We start from the raw sequence: 12,801 nt of genomic DNA on the forward strand, positions 1-12,801 counted from the left end.
TCCGAGTCTTGTTAGTGAAACTCAATCTACACTCGTATTTTAGGGAAGTACGTCAGTTACGAAGAATATTGAATCATTAAATGTAACACTTCAAATGTTGAAACTTTTATTAATTGAAGCGTTTATTTAAAAATGTAATGATTTTATATAGTTTATATATTGAAAGGTTGAATTTGTTTATTTAATTAAATATTGTGTATGTTCAAATGTTTTATTTTTATATTGGAATCAGAATATAAAACTTAATGTGTACATTTTTTGGGGAAAATATAAGGCTTTTACAATTCAGTAATAGTACGAATATTTCAACCTTTTAACATGAACATTATTTTTTAAATCCCTTTTAATCGTTCGATATATATACTTTATTTTCTGGAACTCCTGTTGTGTTATCAGTTTTATCTTCACCTTTAAAGTATATACTTTATATAGTATTGTTTTGATTGTTTAAGCGCTTTGTGACCCTGGTCTGGAAAAGCGCTATACAAATAAAAATTACTTACTTACTTACTTGCATATAGTTATTTTATTCAGTTTAAGAAAAACAATTCGATATTCTTTCAATATAAAAACATTCAATTATTCAAGAAAAAAAAAAAATCTAAATACTTTGGTACTTTTTAACTCTTTTCTCTAAACGTCACATCATTTAAATTTTTTTCCATGTCATTTTTGTTTCCCCAAATTCATTTTATGCGTTTTTTTGTTTTACTATCAACTCAACTTAGTGAAAAGAATAAAAACGGATTTTAGTTCAGGTTCGTTTTAAAGTTTACGTTCGTAATTTCCCTCGTGATTTAAAAGTATTTAAACCAGGACTAGTCAGTGAACTATTTCCCCACGAGGTGGCGCTGCTGCTCCACTAATCGCGCGTCTGGTCCAGTTGAAACGACGGGAACAAAATCAAATCAAATAAAAAAATCAAATAAAAAAAAAAAATCCTCCAGAGTTTAAATCCGAGCACGCGTGACGTCACTCACAAGCGTCAAGCAGCGTTCCATCTGCTGCGACTTCTTCACGGTCTCACCTTCACTGCGTCAGTGTTGCGTTCAAGGGCTCAGTTGTCAAGTGTCAACACAACATTCACGACACACAAATACACACACAAAAAAACCATCTGTTTTTAGCTTCATGACCGCCAGGAGGCGCTCTTCACCTCCACACGTCTCTTGGTTCTTGTCCCAGCTCTCCAGGGTCAGAGAGTCTTATCGCGGGGTAGCAGCTGATAAGTGGACGTGTGCGTGTGCGCGTGACAGAGTTGTGTTTAGTTCCCACCCTCCCTCCCCCCCGTCGGCGCGCGCGTGTGTAGGTGAGGTTGGGGCTGGTGGCGCGCACGCGCACTGACGAGCCGACAGTGGCCGAGGTCGGAGCTGTGAGCGCGCGCGGGAGCTGTCCAGAGGAGCTGGTGCTGAACTCGGATCTTAAAACCTTCTGGAACAAACTTCTCCGTCAGAACCCAACGGATCTAAAGGCGCGCAAGGACCGTGGATTAGGTCCAGTTGGAGCGGGTTAATCTGCCGGATTATAGCGCTTGGATGGTCCTCGTCTGGACTCTCAGGTAAAACATCTTTATTCCGCAGATTATTCAAACTTAATCCCTAACTATAGTTGAGGCAAAAATCGAAGTCTATCCTGAAAAATAACGTGGCGCTGGTTCCGGTCGGTGGAGCTCCTGGTCCGAGCGGAACTCGTCCGGTCACGAGGCTCGCGGACCTCCATCACGACCGTCCCTGCCCGGCTCCGTAATCCCCGAGTGACACCGTTAGCGGCGGGATTAGACTTTTGTTTTCAACGCGCGGATTGAGGCTCGGACGTGACGACGTTTGGAAAGTTCTGGTGCTGGACGAGCCGCGGACGGACGGAGCGGATGAAGTGGTCGAGAGGAGACACGACAGTGATGATGAAGATGAAGATGATGAAGATGATGATGATGATGATAGTGAACAAACACGATTGAGACCATGACGTCACATGACGTCTATTCGGAATATCACTAGTGAAAACCTAATCCCCTAAAATCTCTGATGGATTAATATATATATATATTTTTATTATCCACTTCTACTGCTGCTGCTTTATAGTGTTAGTATCATTTGCAGTACTATTAAAATACTACAGCAAATAATCCAACCAACACTTCTGCTGTACTACAAGTTATAGTAATATTTATACTCATAATAACATTAAAGTAAACATTACTATAGTTTTACTGTTATTACTTTTTCAATCGTTTTTTAAATACTTGTTTAGAGTTTTATTTCACTACTTTACTGTCATTTTGCCATATTCTACAACGAGTACTAATACTTGTACTTATTCCACTGATACCAATACAACCTACTGATACCATATAACTTAGTATTACTCATCTAAAGTTGACTTTTAATCGCACGTTCGTTCCTGAGTTCATGTACAACTGTTGACATTTACTCCTGCTCCTGCATCGTAACAAAGATGGCACCAATGGGAGACACAGCTGGGTTTTCTGTCGAGTCATCTCGCTTTCCAGGGTGTCCTCCTCAGTCGATCTGGCGACTTGCTTGTTGTTGTGCCACTGAGATGTTGTGTGTTGATCGTCCTCCTGAACATTTTCATTACAAAAAAAACAATTAATTATTTAATGTAACACTTTGGCTGTGGTCACACCTCCGTCCACTCGGGGGCGCTGCTGGAGGTTTTGAATTCGTAAATCTGACTGAGATTACAGGCAGAATATGGGCAGAACAGTGTGTTCAGGGCCAGAGCAGCTCTGAGAATCCTGGATTAAATGACCTCAGATTACAGATAAATAGTTTTGTCATTTTAATTATGTTGTTTTTTTATATTGATTGAATTAATATAATTCAGTAATATTCTGGTAAAAGTTATACACCCTTTTGTAAACATAATAACATCTTTTATTTCAAGATAAAACATTTTTTTTAATGACACACACACATCGGCATATATGAGATTAAAGTACTACTCTGACTAAACTGTTATAATCTTTATGAGTCTAATGAATCAGATTCGTCCTTTTGAATTCACGCACTGCGTCGATCGTCACACGTCAATGATGCCTTCAAGGGCGTACGAATTTTATAATAAAAATAAAAAAAAGAACGGTTTCAACTACAATAAACCAAGAAAAACATAAAATATATGGGCTTTCTAACAACTACACATAAAACAAATAAAAAACTAATAAATATCAAGGAAAACTTGTTATTATTTCAATAAATAATTCGTTTTTTGTCAAATATATTCTCAATTGTTCTCATGCTGACATGTTCATCTTTACCATCTAATTCAAGAAGTCAAATTTAATAATTTCTTTGTAATGGAAATTTCCTTATTTAACTTTAAAACAAAAACGATGTCGTTCATGTGCCCTCCGACCACTTGGGGTCGCTGTTGCGAGTGTCGTTTTCTTCATATCAGACGTCCCATGTGGATTCACGTGGTGGAACAAGGAGCATGTGATGGTTGAGATGATCCAACATGACGGAGCTGATGTTGCCTTGAGATCTGAGCGAGGAAGACGCACACATTTGTGCGTGTCACACAACACTCGGACGCACACTTTGATGTGCGTGTTTGTCAGGTGCGTCTGTGTGTAAAACACATTTCAATTAAGTGTCATATTATTATTTTTATTTGAGTAAACAGTTCGACGACATGTTTCTGTGGTTTAACACGTAGCATATTAGCGTGCGAGTGTGCGTTTGTGTGTTTGATGTGTCGCTGGAACCACGTGTGCGTCTCTCGGGACGAGAGTCGTCGTCGTCTTCGATTCTTCTTCACGTCGGTAACGAGGAGTCGCAGCGAGTGTTCCGGGTTGAAGGCTCGGTTCTGTTTGAAGTTGCTAATGATGAGACGTCGACGCTCGGAGGCTGAGGAGACGCTCCGTCGGATCAGAACTTTCAGATCAGAACTTTCAGATCGACGGACGAGGAAACGTGATCGTTGTTTTCGCTTCTACGTGTCGAGAAGAATCTGTATTAAAAAAACAACAACATCTCAGATCCTTGTTCTAAAAATAATGGTTTGACCTCAAACCCCTGTTTCTGTAGACCCTCTCTCTTCTCAAACCCCTGCACCTCCTGTCTCGAGCCCCCCTGCTGTAGTACCTTCTTTCTCAAGCCCCTACCTCTCCTCTCAAACCCCTACCCCTACAGACCATCACCTCCCTCTCAAACCCCCACCCCTGCAGACCACCACCTCTCATCTCAAGCCCCTACCTTTGCAGACCACCACCTCTCCTCTCAAACCCCTACCCCTGCAGACCACCACCTCTCCTCTCAAGCCCCTACCCCTGAAGACCACCACCTCTCCTCTCAAGCCCCTACCTTTGCAGACCACCACCTCTCCTCTCAAGCCCCTACCCCTGCAGACCACAACCTCTCCTCTCAATACCCTACATTTGCAGACCACCACCTCTCCTCTCAAGCCCCTACCTTTGCAGACCACCACCTCTCCTCATGAGCCCCTACATTTGCAGACCACCACCTCTCCTCTCAAGCCCCTACCCCTGCAGACCACCACCTCTCCTCTCAAGCCCCTACATTTGCAGACCACCACCTCTCCTCTCAAGCCCCTACCCTTGCAGACCACCACCTCTCCTCATGAGCCCCTACATTTGCAGACCACCACCTCTCCTCTCAAGCCCCTACCCCTGCAGACCACCACCTCTCCTCTCAAGCCCCTACATTTGCAGACCACCACCTCTCCTCTCAAGCCCCTACCTTTGCAGACCACAACAGATAAAAACTAAGTCATCAATTTGTTGGGCATGTTTTTTATCTTTAGACAAACGTGTGTATTTGTTTTTTTTATAATTTATTTTTCTGTCACATTTGATTTATCAAACGAGCAGAAAAGTTTGGTCGAGAGACGACAAAAAGTCCGAAAACTGTCACACGACGACTCGAGAAATTCGATAGCAGTCGAGTCACGTGACCTTTTCTGTGGTTGATTTCCTCTGTGGTTTCCTTCATTGATCGATGGCTTTCAGACCTAGTCAGTTCTGCTAATGATCAATTAGCTTCTGCTGCCCACACGTCCGGTCCCTCCGAGGGTCCCCGGAGTTCCCGACTCGCCCTCGTGGTCCGAGTCGTTTGTTGCTCTGTGACAGGTGTCGATGAAGGTAACATACTGTGTGAAATTATTGTGTCTCCCTTTGTTGTTGCTTTCACTGTCGCGCTTGGATGACATCATCAATATGCTAAATCAGGCGTTAGCAACATTTTTTCAACGATAACCAATTAAACGTTTGCTTTTTTTTTTTCCATAAATAGACGCTTAGATGAAAAACAACCAAAATAAAATGGCACCAAAAGAAATGTTAAATTCAAGAAAGAACCATCTCGACATAATGCTGAGTCAGCTGTTTTTTTTTTCGCAACCAGATGTTCCTGCATAGAGTTTGTGGTTTTATTGACATTATCTTTTGTTAATAAGCTTCTTTTTTTGTATAATCCTAATGTGTCAAATGTTCCTTCAGAGAGAATCCAATCTTTAAAAGAAAAAGATCCTTTCAGACATTGATAATTTGGGATGTGAGAGAAAAATAGATACACTTAAATATCCCGATGTTTTTTCATGATACTAACGACACTATATCGATATCAAATTGATCATGTTAGTGCTGCAATTAAATATCGGCCACTAAATGGCAGCAGTCAATACGACCTCTGAAAGGCTAAGGAACAATGAATTCCTGTGAGATTCCGACCATGACTGAGGACGAGAGGATACAGTCGACCCCAGCAGCTTTTAAAGCTGATGTTTGGACATGTTTTGGTTTCAAAACAAATGAAAGTAGTAACGACTTCGTCAAGAGTCATGTGGTCTGTAAATTCTGGTGATGACTGAGGACGAGAGGATACATTTGACTCCAGCAGCTTTTAAAGCTGATGTTTGGACATATTTTGGTTTCAAAACAAATGAAAGAAGTAACGACTTCGTCAAGAGTCATGTGGTCTGTAAATTCTGGTGATGACTGAGGACGAGAGGATACAGTCGACTCCAGCGGCTTTTAAAGCTGATGTTTGGACATATTTTTGTTTGAAAACGAATGGAATCAGTTACGACTTCGTCAAGAGTCATGTGGTCTGTAAATTCTGGTGATGACTGAGGACGAGAGGATACAGTGACTCCAGCAGCTTTTAAAGCTAATGTTTGGACATATTTTGGTTTGAAAACGAATGGAATCAGTTACGACTTCGTCAAGAGTCATGTGGTCTGTAAATTCTGGTGATGACTGAGGACGAGAGGATACAGTGATTCCAGCAGCTTTTAAAGCTGATGTTTGTACATATTTTGGTTTCAAAACGAATGAAAGCAGTTGCGACTTCGTCAAGAGTCATGTGGTCTGTAAATTCTGCAACACCAGAGTCAAGTACTCGACAATACTACACATATATACGTGTTACTACAGTTTATCGTAACATGCCCTTGTATTGCGATTCATACCAGATTCTTGCCAATAAACAACCCTAAAAAAAAGTAGTTTTTATTAACACTACAGTGAAATACACTGCCTCATCCGTGCCATCTAGTGGTGAGTCGCAGCCATTGCACACTCGGGATGTTAGAAAAAAATAGATTTAATTAAACATTGCAACATTTCTTCATGATACTGTATCGACATTCAACAGCACATTACTACAGTATCACAATAAATCTTATCCTTGCCCTTTCTAGAAACAACCATTACTTACTTACTTTATCGTGATAAGTGATAGTAACAATCATTTAATCCTCAGCGATGTCATCACCACAGCATTAGCTGGATGAGTCCAGTGTGGACAGTCGGCCTGTAAATCAGATCAGAATCAGACGTGTCCGCAGTGAACATGTGTAAACACGGTAACAGACTCGTGATCGTGAATGTGGTTTAAAGAAAAAACACAGCAGAGAGACGCGAGCGCAAAGATGACGACGGTGTTGGTCGTCAATCTTGGGTCGAGGAGTCATTTATTTTGGTTACGGCTGCGGTTCTTTGTCTGACTCTGGATGGTTATCAGGCGAGCGTCTCTGGGCTCGAACACCAGGAAGAGGCTGCGGTCGGAGGCGGCGGCGTTTTGATGGATGAGCCGCGGCCAGAGACGAATGTGACGCAGGGTTGGCCGTAATTAGAATTTATATCTTCAATTCATCAGCCAAAGAGCTTTTAGAGATGACTTTACGTCTTCTTTATTATTTTTAATGTACGTGCAGTATATGAGCCGCGTCCCCCGATCGTCTCTTTAATTTACTTCCTTCGTCGATTCAGATTCAACCCGAGGACGAGCTGCTGGTCTGGATCCTTCAGAGTCGATTCACAAATGATTCACTTTGTGTTTTTCAATCAAACCGTCATTTTGAGATTGTTATTTCCACTGCCAAGGAGGTTATATGGTCAGAATAACAACAGAAAACTATTTTTCTTGCTCACTTTTACTGAGTATTAGGGCTGTGTACAGTGACAACGATACCATATATTGTGATACTATAGTAACAAGTATATATTTGTAGTATTGTCGAGTACTTGACTCTGGTGTTGAAGTATTTACAGACCACATGACTCTTGACGAAGTCGTAACTGCTTTCATTTGTCTTGAAACCAAAATATGTCCAAACATCAGCTTTAAAAGCTGCTGGAGTCGACTGTATCCTCTTGTCCTCAGTCGTCGCCAGGATCTCACTGGATTTTATTGTGACTTTAGCTGCGGAGGATGTAATAATTTTAATTTATTCACACTTTATGGAAACATAAACCTTAAAAACTAACATTAGAAATAAATAAATGAAAATGAATAAACATAAAATACATCAATATTGTGCTATTAAATATTGATAAAGTATCATGAAAAAAAACCAAAATATGTCCAAACATCAGCTTTAAAAGCTGCTGGAGTCGACTGTATCCTCTCGTCCTCAGTCATAGCCACAATCTTAAATGGTTCCTTTGGCTACATTAAAGGTAATTGCAACACAAAAAATTAACAGAAGGCGGTAAAAATGTGCATGTTGATGTAAAAAAAAAAAAATGGAATTATAAAATTGTACTCACATTTTATTGAAATATTAACCATAAAAGAACTCGAAAAAGTTTGAATGATTTGAAATCTGAATAAAAAAGTTTTTGTTTTTTTTAAATAAATGACCAAAAATTAGTATAAAGTGATTTTGATTATGTTACCGTATCGTAAAATTCCAGATTTTTCTATTTTGTAACGATATTTTCTTACATTATTATCAATATTGTTTGCTTTTGGAGCTACCGTTGTCCTACAGCTGTTGTCGGCCATCTTAAATGTCTCAGCGGGCCTGAAGTTGGCCTCCAAACCATGAGTTTGCCACCTGTAATTCAGATGTTTCTGTCATGTTCTCTGCTTCCTTTAACTTCCGGTGGCTTCATCCTGGTTTCTCGGCTGTAATCTCCGCTGTAATCCTCAGATTAAGCAGCTCGGATTCTCCTCACAAGCTCGTGGTCGTGTCGTCGTCGTCCATTCATTCGCGACAGATGCTTTTGTTGAAGGGATTCTCGGAGGCTTTTGTCCATCTCCTCCTCCTCCTCTCCTCCATCTTCCTCTTCCCTCTGCTGCTGCAGACGTCCAGCTGTGCCGGCAGCTGGATCGGCTGACGGCGGTTCTGAGACGGCGCTTCCCGAGCAGCCTTTACTTTCACTGTGATCTCCACTTTTTGCACGACGGGTTTGCGCTCGGGACCCCCGGTGCTGCTGCAGAGGGAGATCATCGGTCGAACCGGAGCTGGAGTCGACTGCACACTTCATGTGGGTCGACGGAGAACAAGTGGAGGCATCAGTGGATCTGTAGGAGGAACTTGTCAAGAAGAGTTCGGTGTCACGGGAAGTTCAGGCGAGCAAACAGAAGAAATATAAACGTGGATGAACTCGAGTTCTGAGAGCGTGTACTGTCAAGAATCTGGTGATGCGTATCACACTGCAGGGGCTACAATACAATACATTCTGATACTGTAGTACCAAGGATATATTTGTAGTATTGTCGAGTACTTGACTCTGGTGTTTCAGAATTACCAGACCACATGACTCTTGATGAAGTCGTTACTTCAATTACTTTTAAAATCAAAATATGTCAAAACATCAGCTTTAAAAGTGGCTTGAGTCGACTGTATCCTCTCGTCCTCAGTCATCGCCAGGATTTAATTGTTGTTTTAGCTGCAGAGGAGATAATAACTGCTGCCCTCTTGCAGGATAAAGATTCGTTCAACTAAAAAATGAACAAATACTTTGCATCTTAATTACACAAATGTTTAATTCAAATTAATTCATTTAATACACACTTTATTAAAATATAAACCATTAAACTATGATCATAATAAAGTATTATTTGAAAGCCCCCAAAAAAAGAAATGAAAAAGATTTCTATTTTTCTAATATCGACAAACTGATGTTGAATATCAATACGACATTGTGAAAAAACATTTTGCAATGTTAAAGTATATCAATATTTTCGAACCCCCCCGATCAGTAGGTGGCAGCAGAGAGCAGAAGAGTCGACAACTATGAGCAAGTCAGTGTCGGTCTATTCACCTTGACAGGCGGTTTTTTGGAACCTGTATTTGTTGCTGATGGCTACAGTTAAAACAAATTTTCCTTTTTATATTCTATAACAAAAAAGAAACGGTTGTGTTCTTGTGCGACTCACAACAACTCGGCGTTCGTTCAGGTCACAACTTCAAGTCGTACTCGAGTCCGACTCCCGCCGGACGAACAAGTGGCCGGTTTATAAGAACCTTCGTCTTCGCCGACGGTGTCGCCGCGGCAGGTTTTACGGCGTCTTCAGCTCCTCGTAAACATCGGCTCTCATCGATTCACCAGCGTCCAGTGAAACATCGGAGCCGACGGCGAGTCCCAACGCCGCCCCCCGGAGGTCAAACGCCGACTTATTAAACGCAGCTCAGCGAAAGGCCAGAACACATTTGGAACTCTAGTCTGGAGTCGCCCCCGGTGGGAGGCTCGCGGGAGAGAAGGTCGCCGCCCTCTTCATCAAACACATTTGCTGCGAGATGATGATGGACGGACCTGCAGGAACGACTCTCTTACCCAGAGCTTCCCTCGACGGCCGAGCACGAAACCTTTGAGTCGACATTTATTTCCATCTGAAGTATAATCTGAGTTTAACACGTTTAACAAACACGTTTCAACACTTTTTTTCAACACAAACTGCAGAGATGCTACATGCTAACGTCGAATGTCAACTGCTACGGTTCTCACGTTATTTTTACCCTCATTATATCCTGTATCTATTACTATAAAAGACATAAAAAGATGTATAAATACACAACTACATGTATAAATAAACGTGTTACTCGTAGGGAAATGTCGCAAAATAGAAAAAACAAAATCGACAAAAAGCGATAAAGTATAAATTCCTGAAAGAGTAACGTAGAAAATACCAATATACATAAATAATTGAATGTACAAATAAATTACAGTTAAAATGTATAAATAAATAAATCTATATGAAAATAGAAATAAAATCAGAAGTTATTCTTTTTTTTTTTTACATTTTCACGTTTATTCAACCATGTATTTTTTTTTTATTTTATTTTTGTATTTATCTATTAATTAGTTAAAGTGCCGTCACTCATCGTCCTTCATAATTCTGCACCACAACAACCGTCGCTGGAACTCTATCGATAAAGAAAACTTTAATAACGCAGGACAAACATCTGATGATTGAAGGTCATTTCATCACATTTCTTTGAAGTGTTTTTTAAAATCACTGAAATACTTTCCGTCCGATACAATGACATACGTTACGAATGAATAATACACAACCTTTTAGGTTAGGTAGGACTTCAGATCTTTTATTGATAATTGTTGTTTTTTTTCAATTAGACACAGCAATACAGACGATTATTCATAAAAATAAGAACAAGAATAAAGAGAAATAAAGAGATAGAACAAGATGATACAATCTAAGTCTAAAGATAAAGAACATAGATCGAAGACAAATAACAAAGACATATAAATGTATAAAACACAGACACACACAATTAATTAACAAGGATGAAAATAACGTGTTTTGTCCACATGACGACAACAATGCGAAGCCAGCAGAATATCTGTCGGTGGAACTTTATCGATAAAGAAAACTTTAATAACGCAGGACAAACATCTGATGATTCAAGGTCATTTCATCACATTTCTTTGAAGTATTTTTTTAAATCACTGAAAAACCTTTCGTACGATACGATGACATACGTTACGAATGAACAATACACAACATTCTAAAGACTTATATAAATGTATAAAACACAGATAAACACAATTAATTAACAAAGATGAAAAAAACATGTTTTGTCCACATGACGACAACAATGCGAAGCTAGCAGAAGATCTGTCGGTGGAACTTTATCAATAAAGAAAACTTTAATGAAGCGGCACAAACGTCTGACCTTGACCCCAGGCCTAGTGTGACTGACTTACGTTGACTCGGATCGCGTAGGAAACTTCGCAATGTAGCGTCGTAGCTTCGCTTGTACGTGCTCAACAGAGCCCCCTGGTGGACGCCGGCCTCACAACACATATTAAACGCCACGAACGAGTCCACTTCCTGTCTTTCAACCGTGAGGAAGAACGCGATGATGGACACGCTGCTGCGAGAGTGAATGTCACACGAAGCGTTATCTCGCCGCGCTGATGGAACAGAAGCAGAAAAATCGGCGTCTGTGAGGGAGAACGAAACACCGTGGGGGGGGCAGAGGAGGAGGAGGAGGGTCGCCTGCAGTTCGGGACGTGATCGGAACTCAAAGGGGTTTCTTATCAGGCGCCGCCGGGGCAGCTGGAGAGGCGGCGGCGGCGGCGGTGGCGTGATACGTTTTTGCCAAACATGACGGTGGCCAAATTGATCCACGCGGTGAAAAAAAAAATACCGCTGAGCGTGCGTAAAGTGATCCACCCACTGGGGGTCAAGGATGTGTCAGCTCAAGCATATGGTGGGGGGGGGAGAGGGTGAGGGAGAGGGTGAGGGAGAGGGTGAGTTTATCTGCTGACTTCAAGGTCGCCACCACCGACCTCGCTGACTATTTGAATAATCGCAGACGAGCCTCTCCCGGAGAGTCGGACGCACCGAGGGTCCAGTTTCAGGCGAGCTTCATTTAACCTGGCTCAGCGTGTCCGTGTGACCCCGGGGAGCTGGGACGTCCTCTCTCTTCCACTGATTGAGATGTGGGAATCCCAAAGAATTTTGATCCGTTAGCGCTCGCGCTAGTTAGCATCCCATTGTTTTAGGACGGAAGGAATTATTTTTTTCTTTGTTAATGCTGTATGTTTGTATAGGGGTAGGTGATCCTCAAAATGTTGTGTGTTATATATTTGATACTTGCGCCATCGTATCATGTTGGAAGTTTTTCATCTTTCAGTGAGTAAAACTGCTTCAGAGAAATGACCATGAAATGTTTATGAGGTTCATTTTAGTATTCAAAAAGTATTTTTCAGATGCAAGATTATTAAAAAAAAAACAGATAAAGAAGTACTTTTTTTTAAATTAGAAAAACTAAAATAAATCCTTGTATTTTAATGGAGCCACTATTCCAAGTGAGATTGGCCACAAAATAAACCCTGAAACATCACAAATGATTATATGATTTAACGAAAAATCAAAATAATCTATATTTATTAATATTTATAAAATCTTCTTCACCGTTCAGTTCATTAATTATTTTAACACAAATAACTTGTTCTCACCTGTAAAACCAACCAAAAAGGTAATAATTCCAAATGCTCCTAATGAGTGGATGTTGATCGCTGTCTGTGAAAGTGGAGATGTTGGTATTGATCACAACGTT

The 12,801-nt window shown here is 40.8% G+C and overlaps 1 protein-coding gene across 1 annotated transcript in view; it reads left to right on the forward strand.

Annotated features, from left to right (window-relative positions):
* The first annotated feature begins 1,447 nt into the window (after positions 1 to 1,447).
* The window catches only part of fstl5 (follistatin-like 5), a 113,596-nt gene continuing 102,242 nt past the window's right edge, over positions 1,448 to 12,801 (forward strand). Inside the window, exon 1 of the mRNA XM_087799340.1 lies at positions 1,448 to 1,558. Coding sequence (XP_087655466.1) covers positions 1,536 to 1,558 — 23 coding nt within the window. The 5' untranslated portion in view covers positions 1,448 to 1,535. The remainder of the gene's footprint in view (positions 1,559 to 12,801) is intronic.

Source organism: Callionymus lyra, chromosome 9 (assembly GCF_982586985.1).
Source record: "Callionymus lyra chromosome 9, fCalLyr1.hap1.1, whole genome shotgun sequence".
Taxonomy (NCBI): domain Eukaryota; kingdom Metazoa; phylum Chordata; class Actinopteri; order Syngnathiformes; family Callionymidae; genus Callionymus; species Callionymus lyra.